General features: G+C 66.6%; 4 protein-coding genes across 4 annotated transcripts; 3 read left to right on the forward strand and 1 right to left on the reverse strand.

Moving 5' to 3' along the window:
• Positions 1-1,083: 1,083 nt before the first annotated feature.
• CHLNCDRAFT_135533 (hypothetical protein) lies at positions 1,084-2,606 on the forward strand (the record flags this gene model as incomplete). The annotated part of the gene is made up of 5 exons (XM_005846181.1): positions 1,084-1,206; positions 1,359-1,530; positions 1,682-1,857; positions 1,974-2,118; positions 2,263-2,606. 5 exons carry the CDS (start codon positions 1,084-1,086, stop codon positions 2,604-2,606), a joined length of 960 nt encoding a protein of 319 aa, XP_005846243.1.
• Positions 2,607-2,912: 306 nt separating this feature from the next.
• CHLNCDRAFT_58236 (hypothetical protein) lies at positions 2,913-9,164 on the reverse strand (the record flags this gene model as incomplete). Its single annotated transcript, XM_005846357.1, has 16 exons — positions 7,190-9,164; positions 6,934-7,023; positions 6,598-6,773; positions 6,419-6,480; positions 6,244-6,299; positions 6,041-6,141; positions 5,839-5,892; positions 5,661-5,732; positions 5,290-5,471; positions 4,836-5,118; positions 4,544-4,676; positions 4,148-4,224; positions 3,776-3,911; positions 3,418-3,592; positions 3,167-3,278; positions 2,913-3,030 (listed from the first exon to the last, which is right to left on the reverse strand). Exons 1-16 carry the CDS (start codon positions 9,008-9,010, stop codon positions 2,913-2,915), a joined length of 3,648 nt encoding a protein of 1,215 aa, XP_005846419.1. The 5' UTR covers positions 9,011-9,164.
• A 554-nt stretch (positions 9,165-9,718) lies between these two features.
• Positions 9,719-12,628, forward strand: CHLNCDRAFT_36019 (hypothetical protein; the record flags this gene model as incomplete). Its single annotated transcript, XM_005846182.1, has 9 exons — positions 9,719-9,973; positions 10,123-10,275; positions 10,428-10,751; positions 10,879-11,021; positions 11,118-11,253; positions 11,329-11,462; positions 11,606-11,711; positions 11,864-12,157; positions 12,314-12,628. The coding sequence occupies 9 exons, from the start codon at positions 9,719-9,721 to the stop codon at positions 12,626-12,628; spliced, it is 1,860 nt and encodes a 619-aa protein (XP_005846244.1).
• A 627-nt stretch (positions 12,629-13,255) lies between these two features.
• On the forward strand, positions 13,256-18,239 carry CHLNCDRAFT_135536 (hypothetical protein; the record flags this gene model as incomplete). The annotated part of the gene is made up of 13 exons (XM_005846183.1): positions 13,256-13,345; positions 13,574-13,614; positions 13,740-13,810; positions 13,949-14,246; positions 14,483-14,674; positions 14,878-15,520; positions 15,718-16,002; positions 16,196-16,352; positions 16,574-16,704; positions 16,912-17,163; positions 17,313-17,531; positions 17,740-17,831; positions 17,972-18,239. The coding sequence occupies 13 exons, from the start codon at positions 13,256-13,258 to the stop codon at positions 18,237-18,239; spliced, it is 2,739 nt and encodes a 912-aa protein (XP_005846245.1).

The raw sequence follows: 18,239 nt of genomic DNA on the forward strand, positions 1-18,239 counted from the left end.
CACGAGGGAGCCCGCCACGCCGCCAAGGCCGTGATACACGGCCGGCATGGTTCCAGTCTTCCTGAAACAGCAAAGAGTGCCGTCATGCCGGCCAGCTGTGGGCCAGCAGCGCAGTGGCTCCGTGCTGTCCAGCCGCGCCTGAACCTGCTGGATTTCTGCCGCCCGCTGCCCCGCCTGCAGCGCCGCCCGCTGCGGTGTGGTGGCCAGCATCATCTGCTCGTCCGCCTCTCTCCTGTCGTCCCAAGCATCGTGCCTGCGCTGCTGCCGCTCGCTCCACCAGCCGCTGCTGCTCGAGGTGTTTGGCCCCGCCTCGGCATGGCGCCGGCTGCGCTGCCCGGGATGATTTATAGGAGGAGCCTGACCTGGTCTTTTAGATGCCTGCCTGCGCGGCTGTTCATTGTCAAGGCGCCTCCCAGGGTTGGACTCATGCACGCTGATGTGCAGCTTGGGGGGAGTCATGAAGCATTTGGGCTACCCGGAGTCGATCACGACAAACGAGAGGGAAAATGGTGGAGGTTTGAGGGAGATGAAGCCTGAAATGCATGATGGGTGGGGGATGCATGACCCCCGCCAGGAGGGGACCGGTGATCGGGAGGCCTACCTGTGGCGGCTCTCGCCGTAGCGCATTACGAGCTGCAGGCGGCGGCGGGAGGCTGAGGTGGCTGCGGTGATGTCCCCTCAACTTTCATTCCTCACTAAATCCTCCTCCTTTACTCCCGCACTTCGTCTCCTGGTTTCCGTTCAACTGGTGAGGATTCGTCTGCTGATGGCAGTGCCATCGTGCAGCGCTCTCAACCCTGTTGCATCCTGTTGTGTCTCTCTCTTGATAAGTCTCCATAATTGCTAAAACACGTGCCGAATAGCCAAAACGGGTGCCGAGCACAGGATTTGACATGCGCAGGGTTTCCCCTGCACATTGCGCTCGCTTGCAGGACACAGCAACACCTCGCCCGTGGCCGTTGACGTTGTGGTTATCGGCCAACATCAGCAGAGCGGCGCAGAAGACCCGCCGCAACCCCGCCACCGCCGCCACCGCCGTCTGCCAATAGCCGCAAAGCATATGTTGCATGTCAGTTGCTCCTAATGCTGGTGCTTGCTGCGCTCGTTTTTCTTTTGTCACCCTCGTCTCTGGCGGCGGGTGAGCCACCCGTGGTACAGTCGCTGAGCCAAGCGGCGCCGCTGTCGCCAGACGACCCCCTCGCCAAGGTGCGCCCGTGAGTGGCGCGTGTAGACGCAGACTTGGCAGCTCATCTGTCCAGAAAGCAACACAATGAGCTATGCATGCATGCACTGGAGTTTCCCATCACACACCACCAAAAATTGCTTCACGTTTCCCCTCCCATCTGCATCCTGTGCAGTTCCCGCCGCGCCTCGACCCCGTGCGCTGGTCCAGCGGCCTGCCGCGCCTGCTGCTCAGCGCCAAGGACAAGGAGCACGGGCTGGCAGCGGGGGCGCAGCTGCGCCTGCTCCGCACCGACACCTCGGGCCTCAAGGCGGCGCTGCGGGGCTTGTCGGAAGACGACTGGGGCGGTGCGTGGCAGGGCAGGAGGATTGCACGGGGAGCCAGTCCCTGTCGCCCAGCGCCTGTCAGCCCTGTGGCCTGAACTGCCACCATCTGTTGCCTCCTGGCGCATGGATGCCTCCCTGCCTGCCGATCCCTTCTGCCCCCTGCCCGCTGCAGAGGAGACGCAGCGCGCATTGAATGCCTGGATCGATGGGCGGGCACGGAACCTGAACGAGTTCAAGCCGGGGGCGCGCTCCGTCATGCTGGTCTTCAGCGACCAGCACGGCGGCGGGGTGCTGCGCTTCCCCTGGTACGACCACTTCAAGCAGTGGGTGGAGCCCTGGCTGGTGCAGGTGCGGGTGTTGGGTTGAAAGGGGCTGCTCCCAGGCGCCCCGACAGCGCGCTTTGCACCGTGCGATGCCAAGGCCGGTGTCCGAAGCGCCGGCTCGCCTGCGTGTGCCCCCCGCAGGTCCTGGGCCCGGGCGACCTGGACAAGGTCATGCGCCTGCAGCTGGCCTTCATGCCGCCGCACTCTGACATCAAGCGGCACATGGACAGCGGCGGGTATGCTGCCGTCGGGCACCGCATCCATGTGGTGGTGCAGTCCAACCCGGGTGAGATGGCTTGGGGTGCCTGATGCACCTTTGCCGCAGCACAACATGTTTACAAGACTCTTCAAGGGCCATCTATGCAAGATCCGTTGTGTACATCAAACTTCTCACCAACCAACAGACACCGTTCTACTGTGCTGCACGCAGATGTGGCCTTTCATGTGTGCGAGTCGCGCGCGGGCGCCATCGCTCGTAACATCACCTTTGTGCAGGGGCAGCAGGAGTGCCCAGCCATCCACGTGGAGGAGGGGCTGGTGTTTGAGCTGAACAACAGGCTGCTGCACTATGTGACCAACGGCGGCGACCAGCCCCGAATCCACTTGATTCTGGATGCTGCCGAGACGCCGCGCTCCCAGCAGCAGCTGCGTGTCGGCGGTGTGTGCCGCTACGACCTTGGCAGAATCATGTGCCCGCCAGAGGCGCTGCAAGAAGCGGAAGGGGCGGCTGCTGCTGTTGATGCATCTGCTGCTCATGAGGAGTTGAGAAGATAACGGGTTGCATTTAAAGCGGAAAACTGAAGGAACGAGATGCTGGAAACACTGAGGGGCAGGGGTTCACTGGATATGAGCACGGATCAAAGGATGTGTGAACACAAGCGTCTGAATGTACAGGAAAGCTGAAAGAATGGTGTAGATGTCTCAAGACAGTAGACAGTGAGGTGTGCAGATCAAGGCGGAACTGGGGCCATACGCTGTTCTAGTGTGCTGAGTGTGCGCGGGGGCCTAAGTGCCGCCTACTGAATGCAAGGGCAGTCGCCCACTGGTCTAGAGTAACTGCTGCCTGCTCATGCGGCGATCTCAGAGGAGGCGCCCCTTGCACTTCTTGGCGCCGCAGCCGCAAGGTATCTCCTTGCCCGCCACGCTGCCCACTTTGTAGCCGTAATCGTAGCACAGCTCGGTGCCACGCGGGATGTCCCTGCAGCAGCAGCCAGCAGCGGGGCAGGTGTGTGGTGTGGCCACGCGCGCAGCGACGCTGCCGTGGTCTGCGTGTTTGCAGGCTTGGCCGGCCAGCCAGGCCGACAGCTACACTTCGCACGCGGTCGGGGGCTCACCGCCCAGCAAAGATGGCCACGCAGTAGCGCATGCCGCTGTCCCCGGGGCGCAGCACGGGGTTGAGGACCAGGTTGGGCTCGCAGCTGTGGTTGATGAAGCGGGCCAAGTTGCCTGCAGCCGGATGGCAGGGGAGCCATGAGAGCGACTCGGCGCAGAGGCTGCAAAGGCGCCACATGGCTGGGCCACATGCAAGCCAGCGCACAGCCGCTGGCATGCCCGCTTAATCCCGCCCTCCCAAGGCCCAACCCACCAGTGCTTGCCGCATCAATGACCAACACCTCGTCGTCGTCGTCTTCCTGGCCGGGGCGCACGTCGGCGGGCAGCGGGGGCAGGCGCTGGCGGCGCTGGCCCTTCATGCTGGGGTCTCGGTGCATGAGGAAGAAGTGCTCCAGGTCAAACAGGTATGCGTCGTTGCGCCGGCTCTCCTGCACCACCGGAGGGGCTTGGGGCAAGGGGCAGGCGAGGAGCCGGTAAGGAAAAGTGCCCAAGCTCCACTCAGCAGCCAGCTTTGCCCGGGGCAAGGGGTGGCGCGGGCAGAGCCAGGGGTACAGCAGAGAAGGGCGCCAAGGCAGCCCGGGGAAGCAGAATGGCGGGGAAGCTGCGCTCACCGCCTCCTTGTGCGCCAGCAGCACGCCCTCGTAGCTGCAGACGTAGGAGCCGCCAGCGATGTCGCGGGCGCAGCGCACGCCCCACCCCTTGCCCCTTGTGCGGAAGATCTCCAGCGGCAGCACCAGGCCGCGCTCGCTGCACACATGAGAGGAGGGCAGCGGAGAGGGGCATAGCCATAAGGCAGGGCAACACAATCAACAATCAACATCAGAGCAGCAGTAGCAGGACAGTTGGTGCCAACAGGATGCGTTGAGTTGTCGGCCAGGAAAAAACTGAAACACAACGGGCCAGCGTTCAGGCAGCGCCCACACCAGAGCCACAGTGGCTTGGCGACTGCGGTGCGCCTGCAGCACTCCTCCACCCAGCCGCACCTGATGAAGCGGTTGAATCTGCACTGCTCCTGCCTCTGGCAGCCGGGGAAGCACTCCCAATGCCCCTCGCTCCTCGTCTGCAGGCAGGGTCGCGCAAGAAGTGAGCGCGGATGCCACTCATCCATGGGTGTGCTGGGCGGCCCGGCATGCACACTATCTCTCTGATTGGTGTAGCCACCAGTGCCAGCGGCAAGCAGCGACTAGTGATAGCTCCGCTGCTGCTGCTGGGTCAGCCAGTCACACTGGGGACTACTTGAAAGGCTGAAGGCATAGGCGGTTCCCTTCCGTCCGCTGCTCGGCATCCCCCAAGTAGGCGCACATGCCAGAAACCCAGCCGCATGGTGCAAGCAAAGCGTTGGCTGCGCAAGGCAGGCATCGGCGCGGCTCGTTGCTCACAAACTTCATGCGGCCATCCGGCAGGTAGATGCCCGAGGCATCTCCCCTGTCCAGCCCACACCACTCGCTGGGCATGAGGCTGAGCCCCAGATCCAGCAGCCGCTGCGCCTCGGCGCTGCCCACAATGCTGTCCCTGCACCCAGCACCAGCACCGCACACCGCTAAGGCGCCGGCGACAGGCAGGGCGCAGAGCTTGCTTGATGCACCGAGCGCAGCAGCAGCAGATTGGCGTGGCAGGCACGCGCAGCACGACAGGCAGCGCGGCTGCACGACGCGGCGCCCAGTCACTCACCGCACATAGGTGAGGCCCTGCGGCGGCGGGTCGTCATCCACCTCATTAAACACAGGGACCTGGTACTTCTCCACACCACCGCTGATGTCGGCGCACAAGAAGCCGGGGCGGCGCTGCTGCGCTGCCAGCCAGGCGCCGTCCTGCACAACGGGGACCAGGGCGGCCTGCAGGCCCGACCCCTGCTTCCCGGCCTTCTTCTTCCGTGCCTTGGGCGCCGCAGTGGCAGCCGCCGCCGCCGCCTTGCGCGCCCTATCAGCGGTGGTAGCCGCCTGCGTCTTCTGGCCTGCACAGCGCAGCAACACAGTCCAAGTCGCTGGGTGAGTGGAGCGAGCGACCGTTTACTGGTATGGACTTGTCACAACTACTAGCAGCGCTGGGAAGCACAACGCAATGCACTGCCCATGCAAGGTAAGACAAGACAAGGGCCAGGCCAGCAGCAAGGCAGATCGCTTACGCTTGTGGCGGGCGTCCATGTAAGAGCAGCCTGCCTCGTCCTCCTCCTCCTCCTGATCCCTCTCCTCATCCGACTCGTCGGCCCAGCCAGCCAGCCGCAGCTTGTCCCGGAATCCGCGCAGCTCCACAAAAGACACGCTCTTGTTGGCCTTGTAGTGGCCAGGGATGCCCACCAGCAGGAACCTGCGCCGCAGAACAGGGTGGGTGAGGTGAAGGATGTGATGACCATGATGTGTGTGTGGGGAGGGAGGGCAGGAGGGGTTGCATGCAGCCAGGAGGTAATCCACGCTGGCTGCAGGAACATGCTGCATGCTATGGCGTGTATGAGATGGAGCAGGGAGCAGGTGGAAGCAGGTGGTGGCGACGGCTCACCTGCAGACCAGCGCCTTGCCGCCGCGTCCCACCGCACGCTGAGCCTTGACCACAGCGTACAGGCCGTCATTCCTGCAGCGCACACACCAGATCATCGAATGGGGTGTGAGTGTGGGCCAAACCGGCCCAGCATCAACACGCCGGAGGCAAGATGACCAGCTGGTTTGGCAGGGCTCACGTGTATAAAGTCTTCTTGAGCACCTTGGTCTGCCCCGTGCTGGCATCATGCACCCTACAAGCACCATCGCGCACAGAACGGTAAGACCTAGCCTGCTGCAGGGTGCTGCGCCCACCTCAGGCGCAAAGCAGCCAAAGACCCGGCGTGGCAGACACGACTTGATGGGTGAGGCAGGGCCCAGGCTGCAGCCGCTCCCACTCACTCTTCCTCCACGTGCACCGCCCTGCACACGCGCAGCGGCTTGCCCTGCTCCATGCACTCCCGGATGGCCGCATTGCCCCTGGTCCACTCCTGGTCCCTGCCCTGCACAGCCAGCGGCAGCACGATCAGGCAGAGGCAGCATGCGCTGGCGCCCTGCCGCTGCAGGAAATCACGGCACAGGTCTGCGCGCTCCGCGCTGCGCACCTGGGTGCCGTTTGCGCCATCCCTGCCGCCCTGGCCCGTGTACCACAGCCAGTCGCCTGCATTGCGGCAGGGGCACAGCAGGGAGGGGTTGGAGGGGCAGTTGGGCGGGACAGCACCCCACCAACTCATATTCATGCCGCACCACACCCAACCACAGCGCCCTGCGCAAGCGCACCGTGGTCGTCGTCGTCCTCGTATCCGCCGCTCAGGCAGATGGCGTAGGCAGGGGCGCCAGTGCTGCAAGGCGCAACGGTGTGGCAAGTTCCGTGAAATCCGACCCGCACAGATGCGCAAGTCAAAGACGACAAATGCTGCTTTTCGAGCCCATCGAGCCGAGCCATGCAGCACACTCACTCAAACATGATGCCAGCGTAGTAGTTGGTGTGCAGGCCCAGCGCCTGCAGCCAGCCGCGGCCCTTGAACCGCTGGCCCAGCCGCACGCCCGGCTTGTGCCCGTGCGTCTTCTCCCACAGGCCCCACTGAGGGTAGATGGACGGCAGCTGGCTGGCGGCGGTCAGGTCGAACTTGCTCTGTGGGCAGCCAGGACGGGAGAGGCAGCGAGCCGGGGTTTGCCTACCAGGTGCGACGTGCTGTTCAACGAGCTGGGGCTGAAGAGGCAGCAGGCACACAACACGCGGCTGCCCAGGCAGGTAGCTGCCCAGCGCCGCTGCCCGAGCCCCGGGCCCTCACCCGCGTCTTGCCCGCCCGCTGCACACGCGTGATCTCTCGCTCATACACCTCCAGCCGCTCCAGGGCCACAGCATGCTCCTCGTCGCTGACCTGCAGGGAGGGGGAGCACCGCGGTAGGCAGCAGGCACCGGCGAGGGTCGGGCAAGGGCAGAATGCGAGCAACAAGCAGGCGGCTGGCTGGAGCTGGCTGGTGCTAGCCTGGCTGCTGGTGGCCTGCCTGAAGGCGAACAGGCACTGGACCAAAAGCAGCTCGCACCCGGTGTGGCTCTTTGTACTGGTCCAGCAGATGCGCTGGGATGCGGCTGCGCAGCCAGTGCAGCATGGCTCCCGCGTCGCTCTGATCGGGCATGCCGTCGTCGTCGGCCTGTGCAGAGCCCCCGGAAGCCGCCGCTGTTGCAACTGCAGCTGCTGGGGCTGCTGCTGCTGCCGCCGCTGCTGCCGGCGCTGTCCCACTGGTGCGGTTTGCAGACGAGTCTGACCGCTTGGCATACATTGCGATGCGCTGGGCCAGGCGCTGCAGATTAGGGGAGAAGTTGGCCAGGCGTGACCTGCCGGGGGGCATGTGCTGCGGCAGCGAGTGCCGCTGCGGTGCTGCCGCCGCATGCACCTCGCAGGCGACCACCAAGGCCTCCAAAGTGCCCGCCACAGCGGCCGCTGCCGCTGCATCCTCTCCCTCTGCCGCGGCCGCTGCCGTTGCAGGGGGGTCCAAGGGACGCACCTGATGCTGCTCCTGGTGAAGCTCCAGGATTGCCGCCACGGGTGCCACGGCTGGCTGCTGACCACCAGCCGGGTCGCTGGCTGCCGCCAGGCTGCCGCTACCGTGCTCACTGCAGGCTGAGACGCCCTCAACCTCCACCGTGCCAGGCAGGCTGTCCAGCTGCTCGCTGCCGGGTTCGGTGGTGGGCAAGCTGCATTCCGCGGCTGCACCCACTGCCGCGCCGCTGTCGGTGTCGCCCTCTGCAGCAGCTGCATCCTCGAGCATGGCTGCTTCTTGTGGTGCACACCCACAAGCTGCATCTGCTCCGGGGCTGCCCTCCCAATCCATGGGCTGCTGCTCGCTGCAAGAGCGCTCACCCGCGTCCTGCTCCTGCCGCTCCGCGCCTTGCGCCTGCAGCCCCTCGCTGCTCTCCTGCGCCTGCAGCCCCTCGATGCTCTCCTGCGCCTGCACCTCAGGCTCCAAGCTCCCGCTTCTGCCAGGGGTGGCACCGATGGACTCCTCCGCCTTGCTGGACTCCTCCGCCTCCGTCTCTAGCTCGCTGCCCGAATCTTCTTCTGATGAAGCCAGGACGCTGCCATCCTCCACCTCACTGACAGACAGGCTGCCGCTGGCAGTTGAGGCCGAGGGCGGCTGCCGGGGTGCTGCTGCTTCCTCCTTCGCCGCCGCTGGTAGCGCGTGCTTGTGCTCATGTGCCGCCTCACGCGTCGCTGGCTGCTCTTGTTGGACGGCCACCGCCGCTGCGGGCCCATGCTCCTGCTTAACTGCTGCCGAAAAAAGGGGCACTGCTGGCGGCCTGGGCCGTGGAGCGGCGCCATGCCCCCGCATTGGCACCCGCCGCGGTGCCTGCTGCTGCGGATGTTGCCCATCGTGCTGCTGCTCCTGCTCCTGCTGTTGCTGCGGAGCGCGTGCTGCATGCTGCTGCTGCTGCTGCTGCTGCTGCGCAGGTTCCAGCTCGCTGTCGCTGGCGCAGAGATCGATTACGCTGCCAGGGCGGGGTGGCATACGCGGGGCAGCACCGCAGTCGGGGCTGCTGGCTTCCTCGGCGTCGCTATCGCTAAGGAGGTCAACCACCTCGGCGGTGGGGCTGGCAGCTGCTGCGGTTGGTGGCACTGCATCAATCCTGACTGCACCCACCAAATCGATCACGACTGGTGCCAAGCGTTTGACAGCAGCGTGATCCGCCTGCACGGCTCCCGCCAGAAGCGTTGCATTAGCGGCGGGCATGGCGGCGCCGCCGCTGACGCCGTCGAGCTGCCGCTGCTGGGCCCCCAGGCCGGGTGCCGCGAACGGCTTGGCTGCAGCAGGGAAGGCGCCCACGTTCTCCTTCTCTCCTCCAAGTCGAAGGGGCTCCGGCAGCATCGGCCCCTAAGGCTGCCAAGAACCGCCCTGGGTGTCGTTCAGCGAGGCGGTGGGAGCCGGCAAGCCTGAAATCCCCAACCAGCGAAAGTTGGTGGAGGAGCTCAAAACGCAGAAACCTGCCCTGCTCCAGCTGCTGCACGCCACACATCAAGAAGTGCAAAGCCAGGCGTTGTCGTGGCCGGGAGAGCGCAAAGGGCACCCTGTCGGGCACTACTCCCGTACCTCACCCTGCTAGCAAACCTTTCGGCCATTCCCGCGCCATTCCCAGCTGCGTTTGCTCTCACAATCATATTTTTAGGCGCACACAGCAGCTGCGTGGTGCTGGACTGGGCGGCACAATACTGCGGCGCCTTCAGAGTGCAACCAGCCACACACGGTGCGCCCAGAGCCTCAAGACCATCTAATTGACAGTTTGGTGACTCCATGTGGTGTCATGGTGTGGCACACTTGCCGGCGGCGCCACCCCGCGTTACCGCCACTGCCGCCAGGCGCCCACGTGCTTTCAGCAGTTCCAGCCTGGGCCGTTTTGCGCCTCGCGTAGCCCCCACATTTTTGCACAGGAGCAACCATCATGCGGCAGCAGAATCGATGGTCGGGCAGCAGCGGCAAAGGCAGCAACAGCGATGGCAGCGGGGCGCCACCCGCCCCGCCGCTACCGCAGCTCCAGCACCAGCACCAGCAGACGAGGGCTCAGCTGGCGGGGCAGCGATGGCCCCGGTGCCTGCCGCCGCCGTCGGCTTGAGCCTGTCGGAGCTCTGGCAGCTGCTGCAGCATGACCGGCGCCGGCTGGTTGCGTGCATCGCCGTCACCTTTGTCTCCGTGGCCACCGCCGTGCTGGTGGCTCCCTCCCTGGGCCGAGTGGTGGACATCATCAGCCGCGGCAGCGCCGCCACGCCCCGCGAGCTGGGGCTGGCTGTTGGCCGCCTGGGCGCGGTGTACGTTGTCAGCAACACCTGCCTGGCTGTGCAGGTGTGTGCGCCGTGTTGGTGGCGTGGGCGTGCTGTGGACGTGCGCTGCAGATGCACGTGCGCTGCGGGCATGCCACCGGCTGCTGCCTCTGCTCGCCCGTCTCACGTGGCACCCGCCCTACCTGCCGCCTCCTGCACCCGCAGGTGGCCCTGTCGCTGGCGCTGGGCGAGGGGTTGGCGCACCGCCTGCGCTGCCGCCTGTTTGGCGCGCTGCTGTCGCGTGACACGCTGTTCTTTGACCAAGTGCGGACGGGCCAGATGGCTGCCTGGCTGGGCCAGGACGTGGAGGTCCTGCAGGTGGGTGGCTGGCTGGCTGGCTGGGCGCCCGGCTGCTGCCCTGCCCAGATGCTGGCGTGGTGTGGGTGGCCCGCCTCTTGGCCTGCCTCTCGAGCTTTGCTGGTCCTCACCCTGCGCCCCGCCCTCTCCCCCTCCCCGCCCTGGCCGCGCAGAGCACGGTGGCCAAGCTGCTGGGCGCACGCGGCATCCGCAGCGCCTTTGAGACCATCGGCATCATCATCGTCCTCTTCACCCTCTCCTGGCCCCTGGCTGTGGTGCTGCTGGTGTCGGCGCCGCTGCTGACGCCCCTCATCACCCGCCTCTCCGCCTCCATCGGAGCAGCCTCCAAGGCCTCCCAGGCCGCCGCCGCCAACGTGTCTGCCGCCGCGGACGAGATCGTGGAGAACATGCGGGTGGTGAAGCTGTTTGCGCAGCAGCAGCGGGAGCTGCGCCGCTTTGACACGCTGCTCAACGGCGCACACCAGCTGGCGCTCAAGGTGGGTGGGCGAGCGGGTGGTGACGGTTGGCAGCGCTTTAAGTGGGAGGTGCATCTGTGGCCCGCCTGCTGCCATCTGACCGCCGCACTTTGCTGCCTCCCCCCTCCCCTGCTGCCTGCTGCCGCAGGTGCTGCGCCTGCAGGCGGTGCTGGATGGGTCAAGCCGCCTGCGCAACACGCTGTGCGTGCTGGCCACGCTGGGCCTGGGTGCCTACATGGCTCTCCACTCGGCCGTCTCCCTGGGCACCTGCTACAGCTTCTTTGTCTTCAGGTGCATAGCCCCTGCAACTTGCATGACTTGCTCTCAACGATCAGCTGTCCAATGATCCGGGCACCCATTCGCTGCCCCCTGCTTCCCTGCGAGCAGCTTCAGCTTTGCCTTTTCGCTGGGCAACCTGACCAACACGGTTGGCGACGTGGCGAGGGCGGCGGGCGCCATCAACCGCGCCATGCAGGCGATGCAGCAGGCGCTGGGCACAGACACGCCCGAGGCGGCGGCGGCGGTGCTTGCAGCCCCGGCGGCAGCAGCAGCATCGACCAGCAGCGGCAGCGTAGAGCAGCAGCAGCGGGGCCGGCAGCTGCCAGATGGCTGGCGGGCAGACATTGAGTTCCGGGGCTGCAAGTTCAGCCACCCTGGCTGGGCGGGATGGACCTTGCAAGACATCAGCTTCCGCATCCCCGCTGGGAAGACCGTGGCACTCGTGGGACCCAGGTGGGGCTGCAGGCCAGCCAGCCCTGGCCACAGCCACCTGTGCCGTTCTGGATACTCGAGCGTGTGCCTGGTGGCAGGCCCGCCCCAGCTGCTAAGTAGGTTGCTGAGCCGTGAGCCCGGCCCATGCGTGTCCCCACTTGCAGCGGCGAAGGCAAGAGCACCGTGGCCAGCATGCTGATGGGGCTGTACAAGCCGGGGCAGGGCGAGATCCTGGTGGATGGCATGCCGCTCAGCCAGCTGGACATGCAGGTGGGGAGGGTGGGGGCTGTCAGCTGTGGGTGGATCCCCAGGCGGTGGGAAGGGGGCGCTTTTTTCACACTGGTGAAACCTCCCTCCGCCTCGCTCCAAGCACCACACTCCATCCCGCCATGTTGGTCTCTCTCTCTTCCCCGTTGTCGCAGTGGTGGCGCCGGCAGCTGGGCGTGGTGATGCAGTCGCCAGGGCTGCTGACGGGGCGCATCGCCGACATCATCCGCTACGCCCGGCCCGATGCCTCGGACGCAGAGGTGGAGTGGGCTGCTCGCGCGGCGCAGGCCGACGCCTTCATTGCCGCCCTGCCCCGCGGCTACCAGACCGTCATCGGCAGCGGGAGCGGCATGGAGCTGAGCGGCGGGCAGCAGCAGCGGCTGGCCATTGCCAGGGCGCTGCTGGCGCGTCCACGGGTGCTGATCTTCGACGAAGCAACGTCGGCGTTGGTGCGTGGCTTCCGCGCTGCCGGCCCTTGCCCGACTCGCAGCTGCCATGGGCATGTGAACCGAGGGCCTGCGATGCTGCGCACCCTTCATTTCATTGCTGGGCCTCCTCAAGAATCCCCAGCACCATTGCCCCGTGCTGCCGCGCCGCTGGTGCAGGATGTGGAGACGGAGCAGGGCGTGACGCAGGCGCTGGAGGCGGCGGGGAAGGGCGTGACCTCCCTCATCATTGCGCACCGCCTCAGTACCGTGCGGCGTGCCGACGTAATTGTGGTGGTGGCCGAGGGCAGGGTGGTGGAGCAGGGCACCCATGAGGAGCTGATGCGGCGCCAGGGAGGCTGCTGGACCCTGGCGAACACTGCGGAGAGCAATGGCCAGGACTTGTGGGATTTGCCGGCCCCATCGGTGGCCGCTCCACCCCAGGCGGCCGACGAGGGTGAGCAGCCGATGGCGCATGAGCTGGCGGCCGCTTGATGCTGGTGCATCCAACGTCAAAACAGAAACACAGTTTTCCAAGGCACGTCGCACTTTACTTTCAGTTGATTCAGCAAGTCGGCTCTGACTTACCAGTTTTGCGTGGCATGAATCAGGTGCAATCAAATTTCATTCGCATTCGAACAGATGTACAGCATTCATTGGAATACTTGGACATATTTGGAGGGGGGAAGGCACATGCATTGATATTTGAAGGGCGGCAGCACAGTTGCCCGCTGGCGGTGGCGGGCGAGCAGGCGCCTTGCGTCGGCAACTGCGCTGCTGATGCCGGCTGACTCACGACGTCCCTGGGATCGCATAGAACGCCTACAGAGCCGCCCCTGCTGCACCTCCATTTGCCAAGCTTCCTTCCCAAGTCCCAGCCCCTGCAGCCAAGCCCAGCACGCTGGGCACACAGCATGGGCCGCGCGAAAAGTAGCTCTCCGCTTCCGTGCACGACTTTTACTGAAGCCTTGGTTGGGTCAGGGGCTGTTCAGCGCAAGCGATCACCGAGTGTAACTAGGCGGCTTGAACACCGTGGTCTTTCTGCAGCTGCCCAGCTCTGTTTGTGGTCCTGAGGTCCTGCGGTGATCACTGACAGCAAGCGGAGGGCAGCCGCCAAGCAGAATGGAGGGTGGGGCGCCCTCGCCCTCATCCTCTGCCGAGACGCCCAACTCTGGGCCGTCTGTCCTCGATTCTGTGGCCCCTGCTCCCAGGGTGGGTGACAGCTGCAGACGGGGGCAGAGGGTTGTGTGGAGCAGGCAGCAATCAGGGTGCTTGCAGGGGAGAGGCCTTCCTTCGCCTGGGCATGTGCTGCCAAGCTAGAACAGCCCAGCGGGCCCTGAGCGCACACGCGCTTGACCTGCCACTGGACGGGTGCACGCTGCCGCCGCCGCCACCCGCCCCTCTGTTGAACGCCTGTCAGGCCTCTTTGCTTTGCTGCAGGTGCGGGCATTCCCCATAGTCGGCACCAACCCCGGACCCAGGTGAGCACAGCATGGCTCCTACTGGCTAGCACAGGGCTGTGTCTGGGGTGCCCCAACACACATGTTGCACCCACTGCCGCAACCGACTGGCCACCACTTACCATTGTTTGTCTACTCGATTGTAGGTGTGGGCACACACTGACCACGATAGCAGGCCCGGATGGTGACCTCAGCTCCGCCAAGCTGGTCCTATTTGGTGGGTGGCCGCTCTGCCCTGTTGCAGCAAGAGCACGGCAGCAGCAGCAGCACCACCGGAGCCCACACGCAGCATTGGCTTGCTGGGTGCTGCCGCCTCTCACCTGGGTGCTGCTGCCTCCACCACCCGCTGCCGCAGGTGGCGCCACGGCTTTGGAAGGGCAGGCCAAAGGCGACGCGCCGCCGTCTCCCGGCCCCTCCAGCGCCGGCATCCGGCTGGCGGGTGCCACCAACGATGTGCACATCATGGACGTGCGCAGCGGCAAGTGGGAGAAGGTGACGCCGCAGGGCGAGCCGCCCTCGCCGCGCGCGGCGCACGCGGCGGCCGCCGTCGGCAACATGGTGGTGGTGCAGGGCGGCATCGGGCCCGCGGGGCTGGCCTCCGAGGACCTGCATGTGCTGGACTTCACAGACTTGGAGAAGCCGCGCTGGCACAGGTGCGGGGCAAAGCGCGGGCAGGGCAGGGCAGCGTGGCTTGGGCAATGCGCAGCGTGTGGGATGCAGCACAGCTCGAGGGGCGGGCTGGATGGATGGCAGCATGGGCAAGTGCGGCTGGCTCGACGGCAGCGCTCTCGCGCACCTTGCGGCCAGGCAGCCAGCCAGCACAGGTGGCCTTGAAGAGCAGCCGCGCTGATGCCTCCTGCTGCCCTCCCGCCGGCCACCCCATGCGCAGGGTGATGGTGGCGGGTGCGGGCCCGTCTGCGCGGTACGCGCACACGCTGGCGCTGGTGGCCAACCGCTTCCTGGTGGCGGTGGGCGGCAACGACGGCAAGCAGACGCTGGCTGACTCGTGGGCGCTGGACACCAGCGAGAAGCCGTACCAGTGGCGCAAGATTCCCGAGTCGGGGGACGACCCGCCGCCCAGGTGTGTGGTGGGGTGGGGGTGGGTGAGAGATCGGGGCGCAGCCGTGGCTGCATGGGGTGCAGAGTGGCTGGCGCTGGTGGCGGCGCTTTCCGTTGGTGCAGAGCTGCACGCTCACGCACGGCCTGCCTCCCCTTCCCTGCCCTTCCCTGGCCATGCTGCTGCCGCTCACACCTCGCCCACTCGCTGACTGCCCACCTCCGCAGGATGTATGCCACCGCTGCCGCCCGCTCCGACGGCCTGCTGCTGCTGACTGGCGGGCGCGACGTGAGCGGCACGCCGCTTGCCGACGCGTTTGGGCTGGCGCGCCACCGGGACGGGCGGTGGGAGTGGGCCTCTGCGCCCGGCACCATGCCCTCCCCGCGCTACCAGCACGGCGCGGTGTTTGTGGGCGCGCGGCTGCACATCTTTGGCGGCGCGCTGGGCGGCGGCAAGATGGTGGATGAGGCGTCGTCGGTGGTGGTGCTGGACACGGCGGCGGGGCAGTGGCTGACGCAGGCGCAGACGGGTCACTCGGACGACGTGATGCGGCGGTGCCGCCATGCCATGGCCTCTGTGGGCCCCTACATTTTTGTGCACGGCGGCCTTAAGGGCAGCACCCTGCTGGAGGATGTGCTCCTGGCGGACGACAGCAGCGGCTCGGAGCTGTCGGTGTGCGACCCCCGCTCCCCCGCCTGGCAGCAGTGGATCAACAGCATGCACGGCAGCGAGGCGGCGGCGGCCGCGCTGGCCAACGCGGCGGCGGAGGAGGCGGCGGCGGCGGCGGCGCTCAGCATGCGCCGGGTGGGCAACATGGAGGATCTGCGCTGCCTGGATGAGGACCTGGATGAGAACATGCGGCTCAACAAGGTGGGGAGCTCGCCTGCGGCGAACGAGGCGGGGGAAAGTGTGCGGGGCGCAGCAGAGCGGTGGGGCACAGGGTGCTGTAGTACCGTACAGCTAGCTGCTGCTGAAGAAGAACCGCACTGCATGGCAGGCCAGGCAGCTTTCCTCCCTGCCACCTCACTGCTCAACAGCCACGCCCATGCTGGCGCCCTGCCCTGCAGCTGCGTGCCGCAAACCCCGACAGCCCCAAATCGGTGACGCTGGCGCAGCGAAGGCGCGGCGAGTTCCCGCCCACCCGCGACATGCCCACCCCCGACGTGCGTCTCTACCACCGCGCCGTGGTGGTGGCCCAGGACGTGCAGGGCCAGCTGCGCGGCCTGGTGCGACAGCTGTCCATCGACCAGTTTGAGAACGAGAGCCGGCGCGTGTCCATGGGCGCCGGCGCCAGCGAGGCCTCCACCGTGCGCAACAAGACGCCGCTGTTTGAGCGCACCTTCTCCGAGCCGGTGGGTGGGCGCGGGGCGGGGTGGCTGGGGACAGGGTGGCTGCGGGCAGGGCCAGGCACGGCGGACTTCCGCCTCGCTGCTGCGGCTGTGCTGCTGCCTTTGTGCTGCCACACCTGCCGGCTGGCGCGCCTCCCCGACTCCTCCTCGCCTGCCTGCCGTGCTCCCTCCACCCGCCCTCACTTCACACCTGCAGGGCATCCACAAGGCGGTGCTGCGCGAGTTCCTCAACCCCCGCCACTGGTCGCCCTCGGCCGCCCGTGACTTCTTCTTCAATTACGACCAGATCTGCCAGCTGTGCGACCAGGCGGAGCGCATCTTCCAGCAGGAGCCCTCCGTGCTCAAGCTGCGGGGTGAGCGGGGTGCAGGGGCGGCGTGGGAGACGGCGCTGTGCGGTGCATGCGGTCCGCTCTGTCGTCTGGGGCAATCCGGCAGGCACAGCAGTGCTGCTTGCTGCCTTGATGGGGGCAGCCTGAGCAGAGCATCACACTGAGCTTAGGAGCCCAGGGCCTTGGGTTGGAACGGCGAGGCTGAGCACCTGCTGCCTGCCGCCCCGCCTGCCTGCCCGGCGCAGCGCCCATCAAGATCTTTGGCGACCTGCACGGCCAGTTTGGCGACCTCATGCGGCTGTTTGAGGAGTATGGCACACCCTCCACCGCCGGCGACATCACATACATCGACTACCTGGTGCGCTGGGTGGTGGCGGTGTGGTGGTGGTGATGGTGCTGGGCAGGGCGCTGGCTGCCTGGGCCGCTCGTTGCATGTTTGGGTGGATGTTGGCATGGGTGGTGTGCTGCAGCCGTGGCGCCTTGGCGAAGCTGAACGCTGCCTGCCTCGCGCCCGACTGGCGAAGCTGAACGCTGCCTGACATGCCCCCCCCCACCACCACCACCTGCCTGCTCTTGCCTGCAGTTCCTGGGCGACTTTGTGGACCGCGGTGCGCACAGCCTGGAGACCATCTGCCTGCTGCTGGCGCTGAAGATCGAGCACCCGCGCAGCGTGCACCTCATCCGCGGCAACCACGAGGCCGCCGACATCAACGCCCTGTTTGGCTTCCGCCTCGAGTGCCTGGAGCGGCTGGGCGACCAGCAGGGGCTCAAGGCCTGGCAGCGCCTCAACACGCTCTTCAACTGGCTGCCGCTGGCGGCGCTCATAGAGGACAAGGTGCGGGCGGGGCTGGGGGCCTGGGAAGGGAAGGGAAGGGCTCGTCTGTGCTGCGCCTTGTGCTCAGCAAGCTGGCGGCAGCGTCCTGCCAACTACGCCTGCGCTGCCTGCGCCACCCACCCACCACCTACCCATCCACCCTCCCGCAGGTGCTGTGCATGCATGGCGGCATCGGGCGCAGCATCAACAGCATCGAGCAGATAGAGGAGCTGCAGCGCCCGCTGACCATGGAGGACGGCGGCATCGTGCTGATGGACCTGCTGTGGAGCGACCCCACCACCAACGACGCGGTGGAGGGGGTGCAGCCCAGCCCCCGCGGCCCCGGCCTGGTCACCTTTGGGCCCGACCGCGTGATGGAGTTCTGCAGGGTGAGGCGCCCCGCGGCCTGCCTGCCTAGCCCTGAGCAGATGGGTGGGGATGGGCCGGAAACACAGGGACAAACAAAGGGGTATGGCTTGTATGCACAGCAGCAGTTTGACACAGCGCCAGCCGCAAGCCTGCTCTCTTGCCTGGCTGCCAATCCCTGTCCGCCCTGTCCCACCCTGCTCCGCCGCGCCCGCCCTGCCCCGCCCGCAGAACAATGACCTGCAGATGATTGTGCGGGCGCACGAGTGCGTGATGGATGGCTTTGAGCGCTTTGCCCAGGGGCACCTCATCACGCTGTTCAGGTGAGGGAGCGGGGGGCTGCAGGGCTGTGGGGCTTCTGTCCTTTTGCAGGCCCTGCACCCGAGCGTCACGGTAGCCGCTCTCTCCCTGGCCGGCGCTCTTGCTTGCCCCCACTCCTCCCCCGCCCTCCCCCTCCCTGCAGCGCGACCAACTACTGCGGCACCGCCAACAACGCGGGCGCCATCCTGGTGCTGGGGCGAGACCTGGTCATGGTGCCCAAGCTGATCCACCCGCTGCCGCCCTCCACGCCGCGCACGCCCGGCTCCGCGGGCGGCGGCGACGAGATTGAGGAGGACCCGCCCACGCCGCACCCGGGCATCGCAGACACCTGGATGGCGGCGCTCAACGAGGAGCGGCCGCCCACGCCGCCGCGCGGCCGCCCGCAGACGCACTCTCTGGAGACCTTCTGA

Source organism: Chlorella variabilis (genome assembly GCF_000147415.1).
Source record: "Chlorella variabilis unplaced genomic scaffold CHLNCscaffold_14, whole genome shotgun sequence".
Classification (NCBI taxonomy): domain Eukaryota; kingdom Viridiplantae; phylum Chlorophyta; class Trebouxiophyceae; order Chlorellales; family Chlorellaceae; genus Chlorella; species Chlorella variabilis.